This window comes from Stigmatopora argus, chromosome 5, assembly GCF_051989625.1.
Source record: "Stigmatopora argus isolate UIUO_Sarg chromosome 5, RoL_Sarg_1.0, whole genome shotgun sequence".
Lineage (NCBI taxonomy): Eukaryota > Metazoa > Chordata > Actinopteri > Syngnathiformes > Syngnathidae > Stigmatopora > Stigmatopora argus.
In genome coordinates this window covers 12590705-12617104 of record NC_135391.1, presented here as the reverse complement: position 1 = coordinate 12617104, position 26400 = coordinate 12590705, and the positions used below count along the sequence as shown (strand labels likewise).

General features: G+C 39.5%; 2 protein-coding genes and 1 long non-coding RNA gene across 4 annotated transcripts in view; 2 read left to right on the top strand and 1 right to left on the bottom strand.

Moving 5' to 3' along the window:
• The window catches only part of sh2b3 (SH2B adaptor protein 3), a 35615-nt gene extending 16009 nt beyond the window's left edge, over positions 1 to 19606 (top strand). The window contains exons 3-8 of the mRNA XM_077601444.1: positions 13715 to 13816; positions 13890 to 13978; positions 15962 to 16113; positions 16199 to 16413; positions 16485 to 16662; positions 17481 to 19606. Coding sequence (XP_077457570.1) covers positions 13715 to 13816; positions 13890 to 13978; positions 15962 to 16113; positions 16199 to 16413; positions 16485 to 16662; positions 17481 to 17863 — 1119 coding nt within the window. The 3' untranslated portion in view covers positions 17864 to 19606. The remainder of the gene's footprint in view (positions 1 to 13714; positions 13817 to 13889; positions 13979 to 15961; positions 16114 to 16198; positions 16414 to 16484; positions 16663 to 17480) is intronic.
• A 728-nt stretch (positions 19607 to 20334) lies between these two features.
• Positions 20335 to 22795, top strand: LOC144074984 (peptidyl-prolyl cis-trans isomerase FKBP3-like). Of its 2 annotated transcripts, XM_077601713.1 has the most exons (4): positions 20335 to 21116; positions 21300 to 21385; positions 22476 to 22597; positions 22661 to 22795. In XM_077601713.1, the coding sequence occupies exons 1-3, from the start codon at positions 21006 to 21008 to the stop codon at positions 22522 to 22524; spliced, it is 246 nt and encodes an 81-aa protein (XP_077457839.1). In that variant the 5' UTR covers positions 20335 to 21005; the 3' UTR covers positions 22525 to 22597; positions 22661 to 22795. The 2 variants fall into 2 exon arrangements, 1 of the variants encoding a protein (XP_077457839.1); XR_013300432.1 differs by lacking the exons at positions 22476 to 22597; positions 22661 to 22795 and adding an exon at positions 22331 to 22349.
• Positions 22796 to 22838: 43 nt separating this feature from the next.
• On the bottom strand, positions 22839 to 25505 carry LOC144074985 (uncharacterized). Its single transcript, XR_013300433.1, has 4 exons — positions 25119 to 25505; positions 23721 to 23805; positions 23478 to 23617; positions 22839 to 22949 (listed from the first exon to the last, which is right to left on the bottom strand). It is a non-coding gene; the product is annotated as an uncharacterized LOC144074985 (long non-coding RNA).
• Positions 25506 to 26400: the final 895 nt, after the last annotated feature.

Here is a 26400-nt window from a genome sequence, read left to right as displayed (position 1 = left end):
CGGTCGTTTGGTCGCCGGTCGTTTGGTCGCCGGTCGTTTGGTCGCCGGTCGTTTGGTCGCCGGTCTTTTGGTCGCTCGGACCACAACAACGGCTGACCAAAAGACCGGCGACAAAACAAGGTAAAACAACACGGTCTACGCATCAATAAAAGCCAACAATGGCCCTGAGCAGTTTCACTGAGCGGACGTGTGAGTGTATAAGAGTTTGTATGTACATGAGTTGTCCCCTTAGGAAGGGACGTGAGTCAGGGTCTTAACAAGTTCTCCAACAAAACACAATAAAAGTACGGGAAATGTGGAGCTTTTCTTTAGCCTAATAATTAATAGGGCATTAAGTATGACTAAATAATAATTCGTAGTTTGTATTTAGGGAATTTGAGCAACGATTTAAATGGTAATTATCAATAACCTTCCGGGCGACCAAAAGACCGGCGACCAAACGACCGAGTACCGTGTTTTACACCCTGGTCTGGTTGCTCTTTGTACATATCGCAAACAACTTTTCACACTCATCATAACACTTACAGGTATTGAGTGTGTTTAAAGTTTGGAAATTCTACTGGATTCTTATACATCTTTTGGGTGTTTATGCCAAATTCATCAGTGCACTCTATAATGTGTTTCCCACAGCTTGAGAACTAATTTAGCGCCTTATCCATTGTCACCGATCGCTATCACAGTTCCTTATTATGCGGTTTACATTTACATAATGCACACATGTAACAACGTTTCACAACTTTGGCACGCCAATGCCGAATGACTTCAAAGAATTCATGTCCTCCTACACTCTGGTGAGTATGTAGATACACCTCCCTCGCTGCTTCCTGTTTGTTTGGGCTCACTTCAGCCACACGCTCTCCAATTGCTCTACATGAGACTCCGTACGAATAAATATGAAACTCACGTTCTTGTTAGTTTTTGCCTCAATCATCCAGAATGAGTGTGCTCGCCTTGAAATAGAGCATCGCAGTCACCACAGTAGTCACTTTCTCTCTTTTTGTCTTTCTGTCCTTCTATCTTTCATTCCTTCTGTCTTTCCTCCTTCCTTACTCAAGCATGAGCTTGTGTTTGGATCCCAGCATCACGGTACAAAACACTGCGATATTTCAAGTCAGTCCAGCTGCAAGGAGGCTCGTGTTTGCACACCCAGTCCCCTAGGAGCTCTGAACCAGTAATCAAAGTGGCTCTCTTGACTGTTGTCCCAGCCACAGCCATCTGTAAGGTCACTAGAAACAGAGCTGCGTCTGGCCTCTGGGTGGGTGCCAGTGTGTATTCTGGCCCGCACACTTGCGCTTGGTAAATGAGAAAGACATTGCATGTGTGTGCTTGCTAGTGTTTTATATTTGGAAGCCCTCAACCTCTCTGCCAGCTGCGAGCCTAACCACATGCTTGAAATAATTGACTTAATGATAGAGCCGGAGCCACGCGTGTGCCCGCGCTTGCGTGTACATTTGTGCACCGCGGCAAAAGCCCTGGCAGGATTCTGCCTGCTCCACTGCAACGCCAAATGCATCAGGGTTCTCTTACTTTGTGTTTGTGCACACGTGTGGAATCTTGGCAGGGCAGAGCGTTAAGGGCCCCGAGAATGGCCTTAAAAGGAAGGAGAGCTGTTCACTATCATGCACACATTTTAAAGCCTGCGAGGAAATTTTTTGGATCTTTCCAAATTAAGTTGATTTTGTTTTAATCTTTCATACATCTGAGGACGTTTTTTTTTTTTAGCTTGTGGATGAGATCAAATATGGTCATGATAACCCTGTCCGATGTTAGAGACTTGTATTTATATCTTTGCTATATGTCTTTTGTGTCAAATGGTATCATCATAAGCAAGCTTATTTAATGAAAAGAGGATGCTGCTTGGCAGCTGATAATGTAGATCCAACCATGACGCAGTTCCAACAAGCACAGCCAATTAAACATATCATATTATGAGCTCGGTCAGGACAGAAATTGGCATCCCAGATTCATTTTTCGCAACAATTTCCATTCGCAGATGTGTGGTTTGGGTCACCTTTTTTGTAAGGCTGTATCAATCAAAAAGAAATCTTCATGAATGATTGTTGTAATAAACAAAGGTGTTAATTGATCACAACCCCCTATAACCAGTCTGACGTTGAGGCAGTTTTAGGTCTGTTTTTCTTCTGCATTTATGATGAAAAAAAAAACTGCCAGGCCAGAAATGCTTCCCTGCAGAAGTGAATCTTGTCATTTCAGCTGAAAGGACGGAAGTAAGGACGGAGACATCACTGACGCCAACATATCGTCTCGGTCCTAAGGTTCAGTTTCTTGAAGAGGACAAACTGACCCCCGCAACCTGTAAACAATTTACATTCCATTCCTCTCCATTTTAGATTAAGTGGCCCGTGCCTCTTGGAGCCAATGTGTGACATGAACTCACTGCAGTTTCTTTTGCGTGTTTAGCCTCGAGAATGTCGCTAGTCAGAGTTTTGAGATGCAGTATGAACGCTTGTCCTTTCATCTGCTGCGCACGCACACAAAAATGGCCTGCCCACAAGTTCAAAATGTTCGCCAGGAAAGTTGCGGTGTCGCGTCTTTCCAAAAGTCACTCAATTTCTCACACCCGTCTGAAATTCTCACATCGAATATATTTCCTCAGACCTCCTGTAAGCTTTGTCCTAATCACATCTCAGATGTGACTGTGTGTGTTGATTTTTAGTTGTTCTGGCTTGATCTTTCCCACATGGTTTCACGTCATGTCTAATTATTTTTGTCCTATACTGTCTCTTTACATTGTCCTCATAGCCGTATTTAATGTCCTTCTGTATATTAGCTGTATATGCGCTGCATATTGGAGCCAATCATATTCGCGTGAGGCCTTGTTTGATGCTCTCGTGATGAGTTAATATACATTCCATGTGAGTGGGCAAATGGGAAGTTGCCAATGCAGTCGGATGCCCGGAAAATGTGACGTGTTGCGAGTTGACGGCCTAATGTTTAACACACACTGATCTGATCTTGACTTCCAATTCGTTCAATTTTGAAAAAATCATCTTGTGTAAGCGAAATATGTTGTTATGCCCGATAAGTAGCAAGAGACAATGTAGGGTTGCTTTATTTTGAGCACCCTGAGGATCTGACAGTTAATAGCCGATAAAAGTGTCGATGTGCTAGGTTAACTCACAATGTGAGTTTTTTAGTTGTCATGGAGGTCATGCAGGGGACTCGTTTTGAAAATGTAGATAACATCAAATTGGCTTCTCCGGAGAATCGCACAGAATTCTCTGTTTAGGTAGATTACTTTGATCTTTTTGTTTAGGCCATTTTTAGATTTGAAACACTTTTTGCAAAACTAGCCTTGGAACTAGATGCATTACCGCAGTCAGCTGGAGTTCACTGTACTAGTCCCTTAAATTCTTGGCTATGATAATGTTTATCAGGACTATTGTCCAAATTTTCTTGATAGTTTAGGTGAATTATAGATTGTGGTTGTCGTCTCCCTGTGTCCTGCCATTGGCTGGTCACTAATTCAGAGCATCCGCTGCCTGGTGCCCATAGTTGAGTGGGATAGGCTTCAACCCCTTAAAATGTATTTTCCTCTGTCTATATTCTCACACTCTTGCTACTGTGACTATGAAATTTCCTGAATATGTGATGAATAAAGTTATCTCATCTAATCGATTCCTTGTGAGGATAAGAGGTACAGAATACGAATGAATGAATGAATACAGATTGTGTCGATTGTAAATTTGAGGACTGTTGTTAGTGTGAATCTGCCACCATCTATCCAGTGGTTACGAGAAAAAAAATCTAGCATCAGTTGAAAGAAGCTTTTAATCCGTACGACGGTCTAGTCCATCTGTTGCGTGTTACTTGTACTTCAATCTCTCAAATGGCAACATGCAACGATAATTTGCTCCTCGCTGCATACCATGACTTTAACTCTGCACACACATGGTCCCCGCTAGCTCAACAAGAAATCAAATGCAAGAAACTGGGAAGAAACAAAACAAATACAACAAGGGAAGAAAGAACAACACAAGGGGCAGCATAAGCATAGGAAAGCCAGCAAAGCAGGAAGGGGAAAAATTTGGGTATCTGTGGTAAATGGTTGCCTTTAGCTAAAACTCAAATCTTGCGTAATCAGTCTCACAGAAGCTTCTTTTGTATTTCGATTCTGATATTGTTACCTAACTGTCGACTGGACATAAAACGCTCAATTGACCTTTTATTTGTAAATGTTGGTTGTGTAAAATATTACTGATCTGCGGGATACCAGTGTAAAATTGCCTGGAAAATAGATAACACAATATAGCTAAGGGAAAAAGTCATTGGTGAAATTCTCACCAATCTCAGCCAACAATCGTGACATGATGAGTAGATTATTACACTTTTACAGGAATGCTGTGCTTTTCTTTATTTACGGCCTCTTTGCCTGGCCGCAGCCATATTAGCGGTATATAAATTGGTAAATGTGGATGGTTGCATTGGGTAGCCTTTGCAGAACTATTCTCACAAGTCACAACTAACATAACTGAGCTAGAGGCTGAATTTGGAGGGTTTAAAAGTGTGTGAGAGTTTTGTTGTGATAAAAATCTAGAGAAACATCTAACGGAAGTGAAGTGGTTAGAGTCATGTGGCCAAGATGTTTCTTAGATGTCATTCACCTTTCTGTCGAAATGATTTTGCATCAGGGTGGGCATGGCAAATGTATTTTCTCTTTCAAATCACACTTAGCTAATGAAATTATTCACTTATGTGTGATTGTGTGCTAACCCAGAACAAATATAGTGAAACACAACACTGCCAAGTTGTAGATCAAAGGCCCACACATCCAAGTTGTGCAATAGGCTCAACTAACAAATGTCTCAACATACTATTAATTTCCAATTAATTATTAAATGCTTATTTTTTATTATAATTGGATTAATGCACATTACAGAAGCCAACATTCCCACAATAGTTCTCGGTCAACCCGCGTATGGATGCGTACCCAGTGTTCTTCTTTCCCAACAGCTCCGTGATTAGATTCTTCTGCAAGTCTGCTCCATCTGTGTGTCATGTGACTACCTTTTCCTGTGATGGTCATCTGACCGGAGTGAGCAAAACTGGAGCTACGTTAGGAGAGCAGATCAGGGGAGAGGAGCAAAAATGGCTCATAGTAAGATCAGCGATAGAAAGCATGTGTAGTTGACCAGACCCACACTATATACTGAAATGGTTTATTTAAAAAGGTTTTAAAAAATCCCCAAGGTAGTATAAATTAATTTAAATTCCTCTTGTAAATGCAAATGGTTGACCACCACCACCACCCCCTGACCCTCTTTGTCAAGTTTCCCTTAGATTACTGTAAATTATTTATTACCGTGGCCCTCTCTCTTGTTATAGAAGGTGTAAAATACAATACCCATTGCCAGTGGAACAACTACATCTCTGCACCTCTCTGAGTATATTGCCTTTTAAACATTTTGGCAGAGTTTGATCATGGCCACTCATGGTTGGCATCGATGCTGGTGTGGAAAATGTAATCATGGTTGGATCTCACTCCCAGTGCAGACGTGCTTCTGGCTCAGCTGGACCTAGGAAGTGAAGTCAGGAGGCGCTGAAATACGATACAATGATAGAGGCATTGCTTCACTATATGACATGTTTACGCTTTACTGGAAACATCGCAATTTTAGTAGAGGATTTGCCCTTGATAATGTTTGTCTGTGAAGAATTTAGAAACTAGCTGACATGTATTTCAGAACTTTACAATGAGATTTTATAGCACTAAAAATCTCGTTTCAGGAAACATAAACATGAAACACAAGAGAGGCTTTTAAAGCATTTTGAAATGCTTCAAAAATGTATAGGTTGTACTTACAGCGACATCATACTATTTACATTTTTTTGATTTGTTAGTACTTTTGCTTCTGCAATTTAATAATGATAATCTTGCTAGATTGTAACTTTAAATGTCCCCCTCATCATATTCTCTCTTTTTTGAACATGAGTACTGTATTTTGTTGTCAAAGGAACACATGCCCACAAACAACACATTCCTACGAGTAAGAAACTTCCTCACTTCTGTTGGATAAATTGTATAAAATCTGTAGACGAGAAAAAAAGGTCTTTTTCTTCTGGATTGATGACGATGATGTTCCATGCTGGCATGCATGCACAATGAAGTGAATAGTTTATGGCAGATTATGTCAGTGCCACGAATCTTTCCTGGCAACGCTTGTCATGGGTATGAAAAGAAAGAAATCACAAGGTTAAAAAAACATTTTTCCCCTACAACGTATTTGCCGACGTATGCATAAAAGGCTCTGCCATTTTCATTCCTTGCTCACAGCTACACAATCCATTTGATCCTCTTTCTTCTTTTTGCAATGTATTCAGCAGCATCCAATGTTTTTGAATCGTTTGCCCAAGGAATAATGTTCCCAAATGATACCGGAAAAAAATATTCCAATGGGTGGACATAGAGAAATTAATAATTAATGAAAATTGTTTACAGTGAAGTGGTTAGCACGTCGGCCTCACAGTTCCGGGATCGAGGGCTCGATCCCAGGTCCAGACCTTCCTGTATGGAGTCTGCATGTTCTCCCTGGTCCTATGTGGATTTTCTCTGGGTTCTGCGGTGTCCTCCCACATCCCAAAACATGCGTGGTAGGCAGGTTGGAGATTCTAAATTGCCCCTAGGTGTGAGTGGTTGTCTGTCCCTGTGTGCCCTATGATTGATTGGCGACCAGTCGTGGATGCGCAGTACAGATGAATGAACAATTAGGATTAATTTTTGAGTTATTACATTATTGAAATGACTGAACCAAAATATTAACATAATCTATTAGGTAAAAAGAACTCTGGGGACCTCTGTACTGTGTTGAAAAAAAATCGCTAGAATCTCATCAATTAATCGACTTCGATTAAACTTTTCATCTCACATCCTCTTTTTAGTGCCATTGAATAGTATGAAGTGTGTTACGAGCACCACCGCAGCTAATTCACGGAAGGAGAGACGATTTGGCTTCTGTGAAGACTTAGTATGGTTTTTTTTAACTTCTGCCTATTTCGACAGCGCATCAGTATTTCTCAGAAGTGTGCAGAAAAGTGAACTGACACATTTATTCATCGACTTTGACTGATTTTCCTCACTCTCAATCAGTTTTGCTAGTCAGGCACTAGCACTTTCTTGTGCTTGTGTGCATTTAAAAGTAAATAATGTGCCACATCTACACAGATTCCAAGCCACATTTTTCCCAAATGTTGATTTTAGCTCCAAATTGTACAACTTTTTGGGTGTTCAACTTTACACATTTTGAGTTTACATTTAGGAAAAAAAATGAATATGTTTAGCTTTAGACAAACAAACACCACAGCATTCTGACACTGACGGATATGCCGATTACGAAGTTTAAGTTCAAGGTTTCTCAGCCCCCAGTGGATGGTGTCATTTACAGCGCACAGACACACACTCCAATAAACAGTACACATCCAAATGGGCACCCTGGACAGTGTAGGCCAGAGCAACCCTCATAGGGATATCAGAATGTTGCGTGTCAGTCAGTTACCATGGCGATGGCCTTGCAAATGGGACCCTGGGAATGTCATGTTGGACTCTTAACATCCTGTGTGTCACCCAAGTGTGGATGTGCGCGCTCAGTAATGAATACGTGCATTTCGGACTCAGTGGGCGTGAGGTCATGTGGTCACATCTGTTGCTGAGTCTGCGTTCAAGTTACTTTCATCCCTGTCTAAGCTGTCTGAAGGTGTGCGTGTGACGAGTAAGTGTGAGATTGTGGATCTTCGAAGGCTGTACCGAAAGTTGATTCAATGTGAAAAAGAAGAGAGAGTGAGCATAGTCATAACATGCTCATAATATCAGCAATGTGTCAAAACAAAAACTCTCACACGATGTTCTCATCTGAATATCAGGCTGCTATTTCAGTCACAATTTGGACTATTACTAAACAACTTGCTGTTAAACAGTGCTGAATAGAAAAGGCATATTCTGCTGAGTCCTGCCATTTTTGTTTCGTTTCGCCAATTGTTGTAACTGCAATAATTAAACACTACACCAAGGGTGTCAGAATCGGGTTGGTTCGCGGGCCGCATTAACGTTAACTTTAATTTTTTTTATAAATGGATTAAAAGAACTGGATTAAAAGCCCTAAATATTCCATTTTTTTAATAGATCTAAAACAATGTTTATTTGAGCTTTTTTTTCTTAGTAAGGGAAAATCATTTATTTAATGATTTGTTTTTCATTGCAAAAGGAAACCAAATTTTTCTTTAATTATGTTCAATATTAAAGTGGAAAACAGAAAATATTTTTATATATTTTTAGATTTTACAAAATGATTTTTGAACTAAAAACAAAGAAAATATGGATTAAAAAAATGCACTTATTGATTTAAAAGGAGGAAAATCAGGAAATATAATATAAATCTATATCTATCATTTTAATTTGATCCTAAAACAGAAAGTCGGCACTCATGATTTACTTTCTCGGGCCACACAAAATGATGCGGCGGGCCAGATTTGGCCTGCGGGCCGGCACTTTGACACCTGTGCACTACACTATGGTACTAATATTTATTCATTTTCAAAATCTTGGCACCTTGGTGGAAGACTGGTTAGCGTATCAGCCTCACAGCTCTGGGGTCAATGGTTTAATCCCAGGTCGGCCCTCACTGCGGGTGATTGCGTGTTCTCCCCTGGCTTGTGTGGGTTTTTTCCGGTTACTCCGGTTTCCTCCCACAGCCCAAAAACATGCATGGTAGGCTGGTTGAGCACTCCAAATTGCCCCTTGTTATGAGTGTGAGCATGAATAGTTGTCCATCTCCTTGTGCCCTGCGATTGGCTGACAAGTCTCGAGTATATTTACAAATCCTGTCCGTTAGGTTTCCAGTACCTAGTCATTATCACATTACGGTAGAAATATATTAAATTTATGCTGAATCTATTTGATTTAGAATCTGTTTAAAATATATTTTTCAAGTTCAAACAGATCAAATCAAGTGCTATTGAACTTTACTAGAAAACTAATAACTACTAACGACAATGCACTTAACACTTACAAGTCGTTCTGAAAATATATAATTTTATTTAGGTTTTTCTTCGATGAATATACATATTTGCAAGAATGTTACTAAAATTTGTTGCAAAAAATATTTTAAAAAGTGCTGACATGTTTTTCCATAGCATATTTCACTATAACTAACATCACATTAGTTTCTGACATGTCATCTCATAATGTCAGTGTGTAGCCGTTGCCTTTAATAGAGGGAAACTTGTCAACTTATTTCGGGTGACCATCAATTAGACTATGAGTCACGGAGTGAACCCGCAGTGTACCAACAAATTACTGTAATTTTACATTACCAGAAACTTTACAGCGTCATTAACTACGCAGCTAGCAAAGTTACTTACTTGATGAGCTGACATTAGTTGGGCATTACATCACTTACCGTTATATGTGCAATATCAGATGAGTGGTATTTCTTTTTTTAATCCCTGTTGCTATTGGACAGTTTTAAAAAAAATCTACCTGAATTGATTCAATGAAACTTTGATGAGTGGTTGATGACTACTGATAGCAACTCTCATCTTACTTATTGTGTGTCTTTGTAGATGAATATCCCCCCTGGATGCTTAATAACATTTTTATCAATCTATATGTTTTTCTGTCTTTGTCAGAAAACAGTTTGAAGAAGCTTTTGCTTCTCCATCTGTGTTTGACCACCTTATAATTTTTCGAGCTAACCAATACGATCTTCAATATCATTTTTGCAAAGTGCCACTTTGGTCAGCATTTTCGACTTAGTTTAAGTGTTATCTAATTTCATTACGGGTTGTCGGATCAAAGCAACGAAGATCTAATCTGGTTAGCAGCATATTACATAACATTTTGATAATTGTGTTTTGGTGGAAGAAGCAAGTCTTTTTCTCAAGTTCTCAAGCCACTGTCTTTTAAATCAAAGTTGAGTTGCCAATCTGTACCATTATGCCAAGTTGAAGTTTAAGTAAGTAACCAAACTTGGGACACTGTGTCCAGGTCATGTGCCTGAAGTCCACACCTCTGCTCACAATAGTTTAGCGCCATACCAATCAGCCATGAATTGGCATGGATTCCCATTCTCACATAGCATCGTGTTGGGAAATACGCCCCAAGTTTCCTTATGAGGAAGTGTAAAGAAATTCACTTGAGGCCTGTGGGGAAATAATCCTACTAGGTAAACAAGCAATACATGGGAGCATTTTTTTTGGGGGGGGGGTGCGTTATCTAGAGATGGTGGTGCTTGAGTTTTGAAGTTGCTGTTCTAGTTTGTTGTGTTGTGTTGCTCAACAGCCACGACATCTGCTGCTTGTTTCTTCTTCTTCTACTTCCCCTTCTCACTACATATGGTTCCTCAAAGTCATCGCAAACCCATTCACATTCTCACAATAAATTTTCTCTCAGTGAGTCAGTTTCTCGAAGACAAAGAGCTCATTAGCTGTTGCACCTGCGGCAGTCTGGTGTGAAGCCGCGTGCTTTGCATATATACATAAACGTGTAGCTATAAATATATATATACGTATATATATATATATATATATATATATATATATATATATATATATATATATATATATATATACATACATATACATATACATGTATGTATATACATATATATATATATATATATATATATATATATATATATATATATATACGTATATATATGTATTTATTTGCTAGATCACAAATTAATCTACTCTTTCTAGTTACCTTTATGACAATTTCTTTGTCATTCCAACTGGTGCTTTTTTTCATTTACGGTACTATTTATTCTGTTATTCTTTTTTTGATTCCTCCTCATTTTTCACTTCAGAAAAATGTACGGTTCTTCTAAAATGAAAAATCTTTTTACCTGCATTTGATACATAAAAAGCAACATTTGGCAAAATTCAAACACATCCTTATGATTTTACCCCATGTATACAATTTTGTATTTTGTATTTATTTGCTAGACAATTTATTTGTCATTCCAACTGGTGCTTTTTTACGGTACTATTTATTCTGTTTTGCTAACGAGCACTAAAATATAATCGTTGTTTCAACAATTTTATAAATTAGCAAGAAAAAGAGCGACCAACATTTCAATGACAATCAATTTAGTTAAATCCTTTCAGTGCTATTGACATTGTCAATCCACCTAATAACATTGTCATGTGACAAAAAGTAAGATGAAAAAAAAACATTCAGAGTTGAAAATGTTTTTATTGAACAAAAAAAACAACCCACTATCGTACACAAGATGTTTTGTGAAAATACTAATTTGATCATTTTTCCTCTGTTAACAAGGATGTTCATTACATCAATGAGGTTGTTGGCAGGCTTAATATTTCCTTGCTTCCAAATGTAAATGAAGACCTTTTGACAAAAGAAGCAGATATGTGCAAGTTCACGTTGAGTCACTTCCTCCCGGTCACATCCGACGAAATGACTCACTTCCCTCCCCCATCTGTGTCAGTGAGCGTCTCGTTGATGATATTGGACGCCTTTGTTGTGACACCCGCCGTACCGACTGATAGCGTCCATTCACAAAAAACAAAACAAAAGTAAACGTGCCATTAGAGGAAATCAAACGGCTGTACCGTTAAATCTGTACTTTGATTGTGTGCATGTGTGTGTGACTGTGTGTGTTTGTATGACCGCGATCGGAAACCTTTTTGACAGAGAGAGCCATAAACAACTCATATTTTCAAATGTTATTCCATAAGAGCCATATTCAGAATTTAAATTTAAAAATACATGAAAATATGTGCGTTCTTTAGTCATTTCACCTCTTTCAAAGTACAACGTCTGAATTCTTTTGACATAACATTGTTACGCTGTTTCTAATCAATGAGTATGCATGCAGAAAGGTCAAATGAAAAAAAATATGATTAAAGCGGCGCTAGATGTTGTGTCAACGCCACAGTGATGCTCCTATTGATACGGTCTGGATTCGGCTCTCTCATCAGCGCTTTCCATATTTTACCTCAGAGATTTGGCAGAGAGCCATATACACCCATAAAAAGAGCCGTATATGCCTCCCGAGCCATAGGTTCTCAACCCCTTGTGTATGTAGGATTAGCATAGACATTCCTCGGGCTCACACGCTGTCACATGAATGTAGACTCATCCGGCGCACAAAAGCCCTGGAATCTGTCGTCCCTTCGCTCTCTATCATTCCCTCCCTCTCGCCGAAAGCCCCCCACCAAGCCGTGTCTCTCGCCGTCTCGTCTCGTCTGTTTCCTTTCGATGCTTTTGTTCTCTCACGCCACTCAGACCCTCAAACTACCTCCCCCTTTATATTTCTTCTCTGTGCTCCCTGGCCTACATGTCCCTTAGAGTGTAGTTTCTAGAGAGATATGCGAGCCTTTCCTGCCCTTCGTGTTTGGACGGGAGAAGTTGGTTTTTGAAATTCAACACATGTTATATATACTCAATGGATGATAGATAGATCTTTGTGGCCGACTCATTTGCAGACTGTGCCTGCATTCAATGTCCATTCCAGTTGAACAACTATTTTAGATGGATTGGACGTCATCGCCAATAGCACTAAAACGTCATCAATTACTGACAGCCCTGCCGGTTAAAATGGATTGAATTGAGATGCGATTTTTTAAAAAAAATGTTTTTTAGAACAATCTTGGGGAGCAACAATGTAATATTAAGACTGTAAGCAAATTTTAAAGAGGCTTTCAATAAGGTTCCAATGTTTTAAGCGGTTTAAATTATACATATCATACACTAAAAGAAAAAATCCATTTAGTTTTTCGAGTGCCCGCTAGCTGAATGTATATTGCAATTAGAATCCATTGTTAAAACAAACAAACAAACAAAGGTAAAAGAAACATTTTAAAAAAGGATGATAAAGAATCGAGATCAGACAATATGAAGGCTGTTCCTGTCTACTATTGTCAACCCTCTCATCCATTCAAAAAATATGAAGATCTTTTTTAAATTTCTGAGTGATAATCTAACAATAATAATCCCTGGTCTATCAAATCTTGTCGTGTCCCAACCAAAGCCAGAAATGTCTGCATTTGTGCGGACACACCATCGCTATCGAAATGTCAATCTGGCCCACGCATCCAACGGTGCACCGAGATGGCCACCGGCGTAAACATGCACACGGATGGTTGAGTTGGGTTGCCAGGCATGTGGTGTGTAACTGATTTAATAAAGGGGGGTATGTTTATTCAGACACAAACTGTAAAAATAAAAAAGATTAAGACAATTTAATGGCTCTTTGGAAGAAAACAGAAGTTTCTGACAATCTGAATTTGCTGTTAGTATCATACAATTTGTATGGCGCTGCAAATGCTTGGTAGTCCCTTGTGAATGCAACAAATTGGAGAAATCAGTTATCATGAGTGCTTGAAAAACTAAGATCATTTTCTGTTTGATCATCCAAAAACCTCACTTTTGAAAAATGAATAACTGTGACGCATTTTGCTGCTCTATTATAATGACATTGTGTCTTCATTGTCCTCCAAGAACACCTGGTCTCACACGAGACCAACATTTAATATGATGTACATTACCCTAACGCTATTTCCATGCTTTCACTGGTGGTGATTCGCATGCCGACGACACATGCACATATACTCATCTTGATTGGTCAGACAAGTAGCAACGCACTCCAGTCGGTCATGTGGAATCCTTCCATTCTCATTGAGCTGTTTGCTGACACAGTCACATTTGTATGAATGAGCGTCATTGTCTGTCTCCTAGGCCTCCGCTCCTAAACTGTCCACTCGCTGCTCAGACATCAAAGAAGTACGCCGTTGCAACCGGCTGGAGATGCCCGACAACTTAAACACGTTTGTTTTAAAGGTGCGTGTTGGTTTAAATGAGGTCCTTGCGGCCGTTCGAGTCTATATAAAAAGGCCTGTCTGTCCCCTGAAAGGTTAACCGAGGCAGCTTGATATTTGAGACGGACAATGACCAGCAGGTCAGCTCCTGGACCACAGAGATTAAAGAATGCATCAGTAACAGGTGGGTCCCCCAGTTACATTTCACCTTTTTTGACCATTTGGTTCCTATATAAGGCGTACCGGATTATAAGGTGCAGTGTAGTAGTAATAGTGGTGGTGGTGGTGGTGGTGGTAATTTTGGTAGCAGGGGATTGTGTTATACATCCACTAGATAGAGCTGTCATAGTGGTGGTAGTGGTAGTGGCAGTGGTGGTGGTGGTAGTAGTAGTAGTAGTGGTCGTAGTGGTGGTGGTAGTAGTAGTAGTGGTCGTAGTGGTGGTGGTGGTGGTAGTAGTAGTAGTAGTGGTCGAAGTGGTGGTAGTAGTAGTAGTGGTCGTAGTGGTGGTGGTAGTAGTAGTAGTGGTTGTAGTGGTGGTGGTGGTAGTAGTAGTAGTGGTGGTGGTGGCAGTAGTAGTGGTAGACGAGGTAGTAATAGTACTAGTGGACGAGGTAGTGGTAGTAATTGTAGTATTAGTAGACGCAGTAGTGGTGGTAGTAGTAGTAGTAGACGGGACAACGGGACAGTAGTATTAGTAGTAGACGGGACAACGGGACAGTAGTAGTAGTATTAGTAGTAGACGGGACAACGGGACAGTAGTAGTAGTATTAGTAGTAGACGGGACAACGGGACAGTAGTAGTAGTATTAGTAGTAGACGGGACAACGGGACAGTAGTAGTAGTATTAGTAGTAGACGGGATAGTAGTAGTAGTATTAGTAGTAGACGGGACAGTAGTAGTAGACGAGGTAGTAGTATTAGTAGTAGACGGGACAGTAGTAGTAGTAGTAGACGAGGTAGTAGTATTAGTAGTAGACGAGGTAGCGGCAGTAGTATTAATAGTAGACGAGGTAGCGGCAGTAGTATTAGTAGTAGACGAGGTAGCGGCAGTAGTATTAGTAGTAGACGAGGTAGCGGCAGTAGTATTAGTAGTAGACGAGGTAGTAATAGTGGTAGTAGGTAGTCTTAGACATCAACTAGATGAAGCTGTGCTAAAGGGAATTTTATTAAATCATTTACCAATATTGATCTATATAAAAGGGCATCAGATTTTATGGCGCACTGCCGGTTTTTGAGAAAATTGAAGTTTTTAATTTGCGCCTTATAGTGGGGAAAATATGGTATTTAGTGTGACTTCATCTCAATTTAAAAAAAAGACTTAAACTGGACTCATGGAAGAAGCGGACAGACATGCTGTGCGTGTAAGGAAGTGTGGGGGAGGTCTCCTATGCACAGGAGAATATCTCAGCCGTTCTCATTTCTGCAGATGTCCAGCAAACGCAAGCACACACACACTCAAGAGGTTAAAGTTCATCCTTGTATTCTGGATAAAAATCAGATTACACCCTGAGGAAATGCGCTCTGTCATGAAATATTTAGGAATTATAACCAAAGCAGGTGCGATGATAAAATCAGACGCATTTTTATCCTACCTTGACTGTAATAGTTTGAATTATTGTGACATTTGGTGAACACACTTGTTTACAAATGTCGCTTCGCTTCTGTTAAAGATGCTCATTGGTATTTGGATCACAAAAATCCACCTCTCAACCTTCCAACGTTTTGCTTATAGTTATTATCTTTGATTTGATTCAATCTGACACTAACTTAACCTTTGGAACTATGTTGATGCGCTGTGCACGAATGCACTCTACTGACTGTAATCTACATTCACCAATTAGTCTGCAATTGATCAATCATCAACCAAAAAAATCAAAATTTGTGAACATATGATAGATCCTGGCCTATGTGAGGTAGCTACTAAGTTTCGATACAATCACTTCACAATTGACAGACAACTAGGACCTCAACATCAACAACTACTACTTGAGCGGCTTTAGCCCATGACAAAGCGTGTGAGATCTTGAGCCCTCCTCCTGGGGCAGTTTAAAAACAAAGACTTTAATGAATATAGCACCGCAAGCAGTTTTAAAATCACTTCACACTGTGCCTCTGCCCAATATTCATCTTCATATTCCCGTCCAAAAAATGTGATGTGTCCTGTTCAGGTCGGTCAGCGCGGATATGGAACCCCTCCCCTCCCCTGCCGACAACGCCGTTTCCACCAATCGGAGGCCCAGTTCAGAGTTAGCAAGTCAAAGCGAGTGGCGGCCCGCCTCCTCCCACCTGGCACCCCAGGGGCGACCCGTCACAATTAGCTGTATGTCTTTTTCCTTTCGTCTGTGTCACACGTGCAACGTTTGCCGTCAACTTGGACAACCGATTGTCGCGTTCCTCCTCCTCAGGCCCGCTCAGCCTGGCGTTGCCGGACCCGCTCGTCCACAAGACGGATCACTTCCTCTTCTCCTACCCGTGGTTCCACGGCCACATCTCGCGGGTCAAGGCGGCCCACCTCGTTCAGAGCTCGGGGGCCGAGGGCCACGGCGTATTTCTGGTGCGTCAGAGCGAGACGCGGCGAGGGGACTACGTGCTCACTTTTAACTACCAAGGAAAAGCCAAGGTTGGTCTCGCGGAACCAGAGCTCGACCATTCCTGTTCGGGTTGTGACCTCCCAATTGTGTATGTGTGTAGCACCTGCGCCTCTCGTTGACCGAGTGGGGGCAGTGCAGGATTCAGCACCTGCGCTTCCCCTCCGTCGTGGAAATGCTCAGCCACTTCCGCCTCTTCCCCATCCCGCTCGAGTGCGGAGCCGCCGGCGCCGTCACGCTCTCCAGCTTCGTCGTGGCCGGCACCAGCCCCCCTTCGCAAGGTGAGGGATGGCCGTCAATCAACATATTTTGATTTTTTTGCCGCTGATGGCCATAGAAGTCCAACTTGAACTGGGAAATTATTGACAGCAAGCGCCTCCCAGTTCAAATGGCCTGGACCTCTAACTCAAGGGGCAGACGACACCTAGTGTAAATGATCTTTACGTGAAAGAAGGTGGTTCAAAGTATGCAAGATTGCACACCTCTAATAATGGAGGACATGCTGTTTAAATACAGAAAATAACACTGCTTATGGTGTTGGGATGTTACTTTGATCATTGGGCATAAAGCATTTTTTTAACTATCACAAACATACAATAAAAACATACAGCAAAACAAATACAAGGCACATCACAATCCAAGAAATGAACAAATGAAAAAAAGATCAACATAAACAAAAATTAAGGAGGCGCAGTGTAATACACACATAGGGCAGTTCAAATTTTTATAAATAGAAAAGTAAACAAAGATAAGGAGGCACGCTGCATAATATGTGACAATAAACACTGATAGACGTGAGCACAGGTCGATGTTATTATGACATCATGAGGACGGGCTGCCAATCTGGGGTGCTCGCTTTTTTGGATTAGCTACAATAATATAAACTTTCCGAAATACCGACATTTATGGACGTTTTCTTCACTTTTTACACATCTTTAAAAAAATCATCTGGTGTTTTTTTTTTCATCATTCAAGTTTCTCTCCGGTCAACATGTAGCGCCATCATTGATAACAATTAGTGCACTATATCCAAAAAATGTAGCGATAAAAGCACATTGATTGGGGAAACGTTGCCCTGACGTGGTTTTCTTCATCCCAGGTCGGCTCTCTGGCGCCCTCTTGATGCCGTTCTCCCTGCACCGCTGGAACTCGGAGCCCAGCCTGGCTCACTGCAGCGGGCCTCACAGCTGCAGCCAGCCGCCCTCTTCGTCATCGTCCTCCTCGTCCTCGTCATCCTCTTGCGCGGCGGCGGGCGTCTCTGGCCTGCGGCCACCTCGTCGCGCCGCCGCCGCCGCCGTAGCCCCGCCGTCCGCTGCCGCCGCCCCGCTCCCCTTGCGGCGCAGCGAATCAGCGGGCCGGCGGCCGCCCCTCCGCCACGCCGGCCCGCACCCGGCCGTCATCCCCCGGCGAGATTCGGACTACGAGCTGGAGCCCGAGCGCGGACGCAAGCGGGCCATCGACAACCAGTACATGTTGTTCTGAAAGCTTGGCTACAGGTGTCCACATGAATGTATCCGGATGTTTAAGATGGAGGATGGAGAGCGGGCGGCTTTACTTCCAGCCCGGCCAGCAAAAAACAAAAACAAAGAAAAAACAAACATTTTAATACATTTTTATAAAAGACAACAACCAATGAAACGCCAGCTTAGCACATGAAGTGGCCACTCCTGTTGGCCCGCCTCTGCTTTTTTTCTAACTTTGCTCACGCTAGATCACTTTTTTTTTTTACCAAAAAGACCTACTTAATGTTCCTTGTGTTTTTGCAAAAACACTGACACGCTCCTCCAGTGGCAGAACAAATCAGAGCCGGCCAGGGGGTGGGGAATATGACCGGGCCCCTTAAAACCAAATAACAACTCAACAAAGTATTATTCCGTAACATACAAATCCTTGATACAAGCTTACAGCTATGTCATTTTGAAGTATGCCATCTGGACATGTAGAACATAATTTTCCTTGGTAGCTTTCTTTGCCCCTAGTACTAAGAAACATATCAGCATGCATGATCTTTGAAAACATGCCAACTTGTCAATTCATCACACCGAATAATGTTATAGAAAAATCTTTTGATGAAAAAGTTGAGCCCATTATCTCATTATTAGAATCAATTATTTTGCACGTTGCAACTCAATTAGCTGCACTGCATCAATAGAAATTACGTAACAAAGGTACGTAATATCCCAACTTCAATCTAGTAATATTTTTTTAGTAAATATCTTATGGCTTTAATCTTAATAATACTATTGCCTTACTTTCACAGAACTATTTTTTTCTCTTTCTTTAGCCCCAAAACTGCGATTATAACTAAATTTACTAAACTAATGGCAAGCTTAATAACTTATTAAAACGACTCGTGAGCTGAATAAAAAAAATGTATTAGTGTTTATCCCGAACGCGGCCCGGTTTATCTTTTTGTCCCATTTTGAACCACAACCTTGGGGCCACTACCCCCCACCAGCTCCACTCTTGTTCCTTACCCTTGTTTTTCACGCATTTGAAGCCTTATCTTTCTCCCTCACAAAATGACAAACTATTGCAACAATGTTAGCTAGTGGGCAACATTTCTCCAAATATTCATCGAATTCTAAATTGCGGTCCGGTGATCCAATTTCCAGCCGTTTCCTGGCCATGCTCTTGATCCTCTCCCAAAGGGACTTTTCAGCCAAAGTGCCCCTTGGGGCCTTTCTGCCTTTCTGCGCCGGCTGCATTTTGAACACAATTTATGTGGGAGTATTGTTTAACAATGTCAGACTTATTTTTTTCTTCCACAGCAGCCATTGACAGCGTCAATGAGTTCATTTTTTTTAACACACACACACACAATTAGCATTAACCTGGTGTGCATCGCACCCAATCTACACCCGCCACACTTTATTTGCTAGCAATGAGATGCCTTAACACTAACGCGAGTCCGATTCTTTTTCTCTCGTTTTGTCAACAAATGTGGACGCGTGTGATGTTCTCGCTACTGTAATATGTTGACCCATCACCAGTCCTCTCGTTGCTTCCAAAACAACAACAACAAAAAGTGTGTCGTGCAATATCATTGATTGCATTTATAGTCACAAGTGTTCTCATCCTTGTTTTTTTTCCAGTGGTGGGGAACCTTATGTGGTTCTCTGAGGGCCAAACTTAATTATAATGAGAAAATATGAACAAGTGTTTATTGTTCATGATGAGCATATATATATATATATATATATATATATATATATATATATATATATATATATATATATATTTATGCATGTGTGTATCCGCATATATATATAAAATATATACATATATAATATATATATATATATATATATATATATATATATATATATATATATATATATATATATATATATATATATATATATATATATATATATATATATATATATATCGCAGTTTCATCACATCACGTTTTTTCTGGGGGAAATGTTCTTTTGTCAATTACATTTTTTTTGTAAGTTCATAAAAATGTGAAAATCCACGCTGAAACTTGCAAGCGGAAGCCACTCCCCTGACCTCCGCTTGCTACTAGGACTCAGCACTGAAGTAAAAAAAATAAAAAATGAAAAGATATATGTATATTTTTGTAAAGTTCATAGAAAATGTGAAAATCCACTATGTATATATGTATGTACAGTGGGCCAAATAAGTATTTAGTCAACCACCAAGTGGGCAAGTGTGCAAGTTATCCTACTTGAAAAGATTAGAGAGGTTTGTAATTGTCAACATATACATATATATATATACATCTACATACATATATATATATACATATATATACATAGTATATATATATTATATATACACATATATACATATATATACACATGTATATATACATACATACATATACACACATACATATACACACATATACACATACACATATACATATATATACATATACATACATATATATCAGCGGCGGTCCGTGAATTTCCTAGCGACACCTTCAGCGAATCAATCCAACCCTCAAAAACTATTTTATGACTATAAAACCTCTACTGCAGGTACAGCTTGCGACACATAAAATAATCAATAATAACCTCATACAATTGAAATATTATTTAGGAATATATCCATATTTTACTCACCAAAAATCCTTTTTACCTGTACACAATATCCATCCTCCTTTCTTTCCTCCTTTTCTAGTCTGATTCAGATATTTCTTAGGCCAGCAGAGAAGGCCTTGAAGGCCCTGACGGCACACCACTGCCAAGTATCATTTAAATGTCTAGAAGTTAAAAAAAACACTAAAGTGCACGTCATCACAATGCTCATAATGTATCATACTGTATTTTAAAGGATTAAAGCCCAACCAAAAAATATTTACAGCTCCCCCCACTGACTAATGCACGTTATGATGAAAACAATGTATTTTTTTTCAGTATGAAAGCCCAATCAACACGTATTTACAGCCCCGCCCCACCCACTGACTAATGCATGTTATTATGAAAACAATGTATTTTTTTAAAGTCCAACCAAAAAGCATTTACAGACCCCCACACACACATACACACTGACTAATGCACGATACTATGAAAACAATTTATATTTTGTGTGTGTCTCTTTTTAATAGGCGTGGCCGAGGTCACAGTTCAAATAGCCGACGTCAAACCCCAAAATGGCTGATGAGCCAGGAGGCAGCACGGGCGTGCTCTGCAGAGCAGCTCAAAAGTGCCGATTTGCCGAAGAAAGCCTGACAAACTTCTCACAGGACGATGCAGCACATTCGGTACGTTGTCATTTGAGGCTTTCGAAGCCCCAGTTCTCGTCTTAAGAGTGATAAGAGCATGATTCGTTGACGTGATGTAGCCCCATGTGTGTGCAGACAGCAAAATGTTTGCAAACAAATTGGCTACATTGCGTTACCGATCGCTCTTTGTTTAAAAAGAAATCATTCTATTGTGTGTTTCAGTCCCTCAACGAGCACAGACTGCTGGGAAACATCAAGAATGTGGCCAAAACGACCAGAAAGGGGCATCTTGTCGACGCCATAACAAAGTGAGTCATTTTTAAATAGTTCCGTTTTTCTCTATCCGTGTAATATTTAAACGTCAGCGTTCAGTATTCAAGGCTTTGCGCAATTGGCTCGTTTTTCATCATGATACATTCAACGTTTGAATGAAAACACTGACTAGTTTGGTGTTTTTTTAATAGCAAAAACCTGTGGATAAGTCACCCACACAAATGCCATTAGTGGCTGTGTAAGGAATAAACAGTAATCCCTCGATTATCGCGATTAATGTAGACCAGACATGGCTGAGATAAATGAAAAACTGTAAAATAGGGTCATCCCTATTGAATTGAATTTAATTTAAAAAAATACTATAGTGGCAAGTGTAGGAGTAGCTTCTGCTTGTGAGTTTCACATCTTTCTGAACTTAAAAATAATAATCGAACATAGGCTTTGTCATCATTGACTCAACAAAAGCCTAACTGTCATCATACCCAGATAACTGCGTATGATGAAATTGGTAATTGAAATAAAATAAAAATTCTGCCATGTAGTGGAACTGTGCACTCAAATAGATTATGTACTTTTACCCCGTTAACTTTCTTAAAGACCTCATGGCTTCGACCGTTTCTTTAGTTTGAAATGTGGTTTTGACAAAACCTAAGTGAGACATTTATTCAACAATAGTGCAGGTGTCATTTTTGACTCGGCATAAGAGAAAAACGGAAGCTTTTTGGATTTTTTTTTTAAGAATGAATGGATTTGAAATAATTGACTGAAAAACTCAAGGCAGAAGTAGGTTTTTATTTATTATTTTCATGTAATTTGTACCTTGTGGGCCCCATGTCCAATGTGTTTTCTATGTTTCCCACCACATCCTGATTATTTGTTTGTGGAGGAAAACATGAAAAATAGATATCATTTTTTAGTCTCTCTGCAGCAGACAAAAAGAAAACCAGACCATCAGGAGTGTCTAATATTGCCTTTTGCAGTGTCTGAATAATGGGTACCCTTTTGATGTTTTATAGAAAAAAAGCTAAATGTAGGTGTTTTTAAAGTTAAATTTGACTTAATTAGGCCCTAGTCTGTATTTCTTTAACTTAATCTATTGTGCCTTGATCCCTTTTTGTTTTCCAGAATTCCACCCAAGGGGGGGGGACAAGGTTTCCTGCCTATGTACAGATAGCTGACGCACCCCCTCGTTTTTCGGTGCTGGTGGTTACGTGAGAACCAATCTATGCGTTTTTTCAAAATAAAAGGTAAGACCTTGCGAATGGTGTTTTACCTAACTTTATGTATTGACCCCCTTTTTTTTCTTCCAGAATTCCACCTGGTGCCAAGGGGAGTTTCTTCGTCCATTTGAAAATGGATGAAGGCAAAACTGAATTTTTAAAAATGCTGGAGGGCCTGCGCGAACCTATCTCGAAAGTTTTTCAAAATAAAAGTTTTTCAATGTATACATGTGTTTGTCTTTATCTAACAAAAAAATGCAAGTAACAATGCAAGTTAAAAAAATTTATTTACAGGTGAACATTTCAACTTTAGCATACTTGGTTGGCATTACATTGAAGTGTTGATTGGTGTAGCCAGTCTTTCCTCTGGTTTGTCCACCTGTAGACATAAGACAAGACATTTTAGTTAAAGGTTCACAACAATTTTACACTTGGAAAATAAAATTAAACTGGGGGAATAAACACTTATAATATAAAATAAAAAAACTATATACACTTAGTTATATTTTTTTAAAAGCTGGGGGTATATACACTTAGAAAATAAAATTAAAAAAAACTTGGTATATACGGTTGGAAAATAAAATTTAAAAAAAAGCTGGGGGAAATCAACAGAAAATAAAATTAGAAGAAAAAGATGGGAAAGCACTTAGAAAAAAAGCTGGGGGTATATACACTTAGAAAATAAAATAAAAAAACTTGGTATATACAGTTAGAAAATAAAATTAAAAAAAAAAGCTGGGGGAATAAACAGAAGAAAAAAATGGGAAACCACTTAGAAAGTAAAATTAGGAAAAAAATGGGGTATATACACTTAGAAAAGCTGGGGGAATAAACACAAAAAATAAAAAAAACTTGGGGTATAAACACTTAGAATTCCTGCTCTAACATTAACTGAGATCCTTCTTACCTTAAAGATTTAGTCAAAGAGCTGTGGAAATGAATGGCCAGTGAAACATCACCATGATGATTTAGGCTTATTTAATTTGGATTTCAGAAGTACAGACACCATATGATTCAAGTGGGCAACTTGCAAGGAAGATCTCAGGCCTGTTGCATGCAAAAAAATAGCAAAAGTTAGAATATATAGAATGGAGATTCAACTTTTTTTTGGGGGGGGGGGGGGGGGGGGGGGGGGGGGTAGTAGTTTTACCTTGATCTGGCCCAGACTCTTCGATAACCTCAAGAGTGGTCTAGGCATGCTAGAAGAGCTGCATCTTGGTGCTAAACAGGGAAAACTTGCACACAAAAAAGCATAAGTTAGCATATATAGAGCCTGGAGATTCAACAGAGAGGCTTAGTTGTTTTTTGGGGGAAGTAGTTTTATCTTGATGCTAAACTGGGAAAACTTGATTTAACCAAGGTATTTGGGGGTTGCCAAACAATTACAGGATAGAGAAATCTTACAAGAAATTTAATAAACGATCAAAATAAAGAATGAAAATTAGTTAGCGAGTGCCAAGTGCTATTTTTCCTTTTCCAGACAAGGCGATTAAATATACAGACTGACATTAACAGCTAGGACAAGGGTGTCAAACTCGGGTTGGTTCGCGGGTCGCAATAACGTCAACTCGATTTCACGTTGGGCCGGACCATTTTTGAAATAATATTTCGATACTTTTTTCTATTTAAATTGGATTTAAAAAAACTATCAAAATCCCTAAATATTCAGTTTTTATAGATCTAAAAAAAATGTTTGTTTGAGCTTTTTTTTCTTCATGAGGGAAAATATCTTCTAATAATTTGTTTTTCATTTCAAAAGGAAATAAAATATTTTTGGGAATATGTTCAATACTATTAGCGTGGAAAACAGAATTTTTTAAAATATATTTATTTTTAGATTTTACTAAATGCTTTTTGAACTAAAAACACAAAAAGTAAAAAAATGGATTTAAAAATGGGAAAATTAGGAAATACATGTATAATCTTCATTTGAATTTGATCCTAACAGAAAGTCGGCACTCATGATTTACTTTCTCGGGCCGCACAAAATGACGCAGCGGGCCAGATTTGGCCCCCGGGCCGCCGCTTTGACACCAGTGAGCTAGGAGAAAGTTGGCTTAATAGTTTTGTATACGGCGATTTAATATACAGACTGACGTTAACAGCTAGGAGAAAGTTGGCTTAACAGTTTTGTACAAGTATTTTTTTTTGTAAAAACAGAACCATTACAAATCGGCAACGGGTGTTCAGCACTCGCAATGAAAACTATCATTCCCTACAACTCAACAGGAACTAACTAGAGTGAGCATTTACCCAGCAAACTGTCGGTTGATGTCTCAGCGTTGTTTGATTAAATTTAAAGTCTTGCTCCACGACTCAATAATGGAGAGAACACGGATAACATAGTTTTTAAGTCAAATCGTGACGCTAACGCTAATGCCAACTAGTAACATACGGCACAAAGCCCAAACTTAAATTGTCGACAGTGTGTTAAACCTGGCATTAAACTAAGAGATTTGTTGGCATTTTGGGCTCAATTGATTGCTGAAAAGTTTCCCGATAGCGTGATAAAAACGCATTTAGGCCAGTGAATTGCTCTACTCCTTACCTCGATGGCGTGCTGGTCGAACGTTAGCATAGGAAGGGTTTCCAAAAGGAACGGTTACTGCGCGTGCGCTTACTTAACTCATCTGCTTCGACAATAGGCGTAACCACGCCCATGTTGTCCCCCCACATTGAAAGCGGAAAAGATGGTGGCTTGATTACCACACTCCAAGAGGTGGTTTGTCCTCCCAACTCATTGTCTATGTTTTGAAGCTATAAAACAGTACGTATTAGTAAACCAATTTCACTAAATATTGAGTAACATTTGACTTAGTATTTTACATCAACTCACCATTATTCCAAGCCATCTGACTCCATTAAAAGTTTAAAATTTGACACGCAAAGAATGCTTCATTGTATTGTATGTATACAATAACTCAGTGGTGGACCATCAGGGCCTGCAAGGCCTTCTCTGTTGGTCTAAAATAGTATCTGAAACACAGACTGATGTTTATTATATTTTGCCCATGAATATTTAGGATGACCATGTTTAGTGAGGCTTTTTTTCTTGCAAAATTGACCATGTATAGTAAGGGTTTTTTTCTTGCAAAAAAATGACCATGTAGAGTAAGGCTTTATTCTTGCAAAAATGACCATGTATAGTAAGGCTTTTTTCTTGCAAAAATGACCATGTATAGTAAGGCTTTTTTGGGGAAAAAATGACCATGTATAGTCAGGCTTTTTTCTTACAAAAACGACCATGGTTTTACCACAGTAAGGCTTTTTTGGGGAAAAAATGACCATGTTTTTTTCTTGCAAAGATGACTAATGTATACATGGCCTTACTATACATGGTCATTGCAAAAATGACCATGTATAGTAAGGCTTTTTTTTCTTGCAAAAATGACCACGTATAGTAAGGCTTCTTTCTTGCAAAAATGACCATGTATAGTAAGGCTTTTTTCTTGCAAAAATGACCGTGTATACTAAGGCTTTTTTTTCTTGCAAAATGACCGTGTATAGTAAGGCTTTTTTCTTGCAAAAATGACCATGTATAGTAAGGCTTTTTTTCTTGCAAAAATGACCATGTATAGTAAGGCTTTTTTGGGGGAAAATGACCATGTATAGTGAGGCTTTTTTGTTGCAAAAATGACCATGTATAGTAAGGCTTTTTTCTTACAAAAAATACCGTGTATAGCAGGGGTAGGGAACCTATGGCTCGGGAGCCACATGTGGCTCTTTTGATGGGTGCGTATGGCTCTCCGCTAAACTGTCAGCTAAAATCTGGACACTACGTCTAGAGTCGCTTTAATCTTCAATTTTTTGATTAAACCTTTCTGCATGCA

Coding starts and splice junctions, on each gene's coding strand:
- LOC144074984 (XM_077601713.1), top strand. CDS start 21,006: ATGGCTGATGAGCCAGGAGGCAGCACGGGCGTGCTCTGCAGAGCAGCT. Junction 21,117..21,299: donor AGGACGATGCAGCACATTCG/GTACGTTGTCAT, acceptor TGTGTGTTTCAG/TCCCTCAACGAGCACAGACT. Junction 21,386..22,475: donor CTTGTCGACGCCATAACAAA/GTGAGTCATTTT, acceptor TTTGTTTTCCAG/AATTCCACCCAAGGGGGGGG.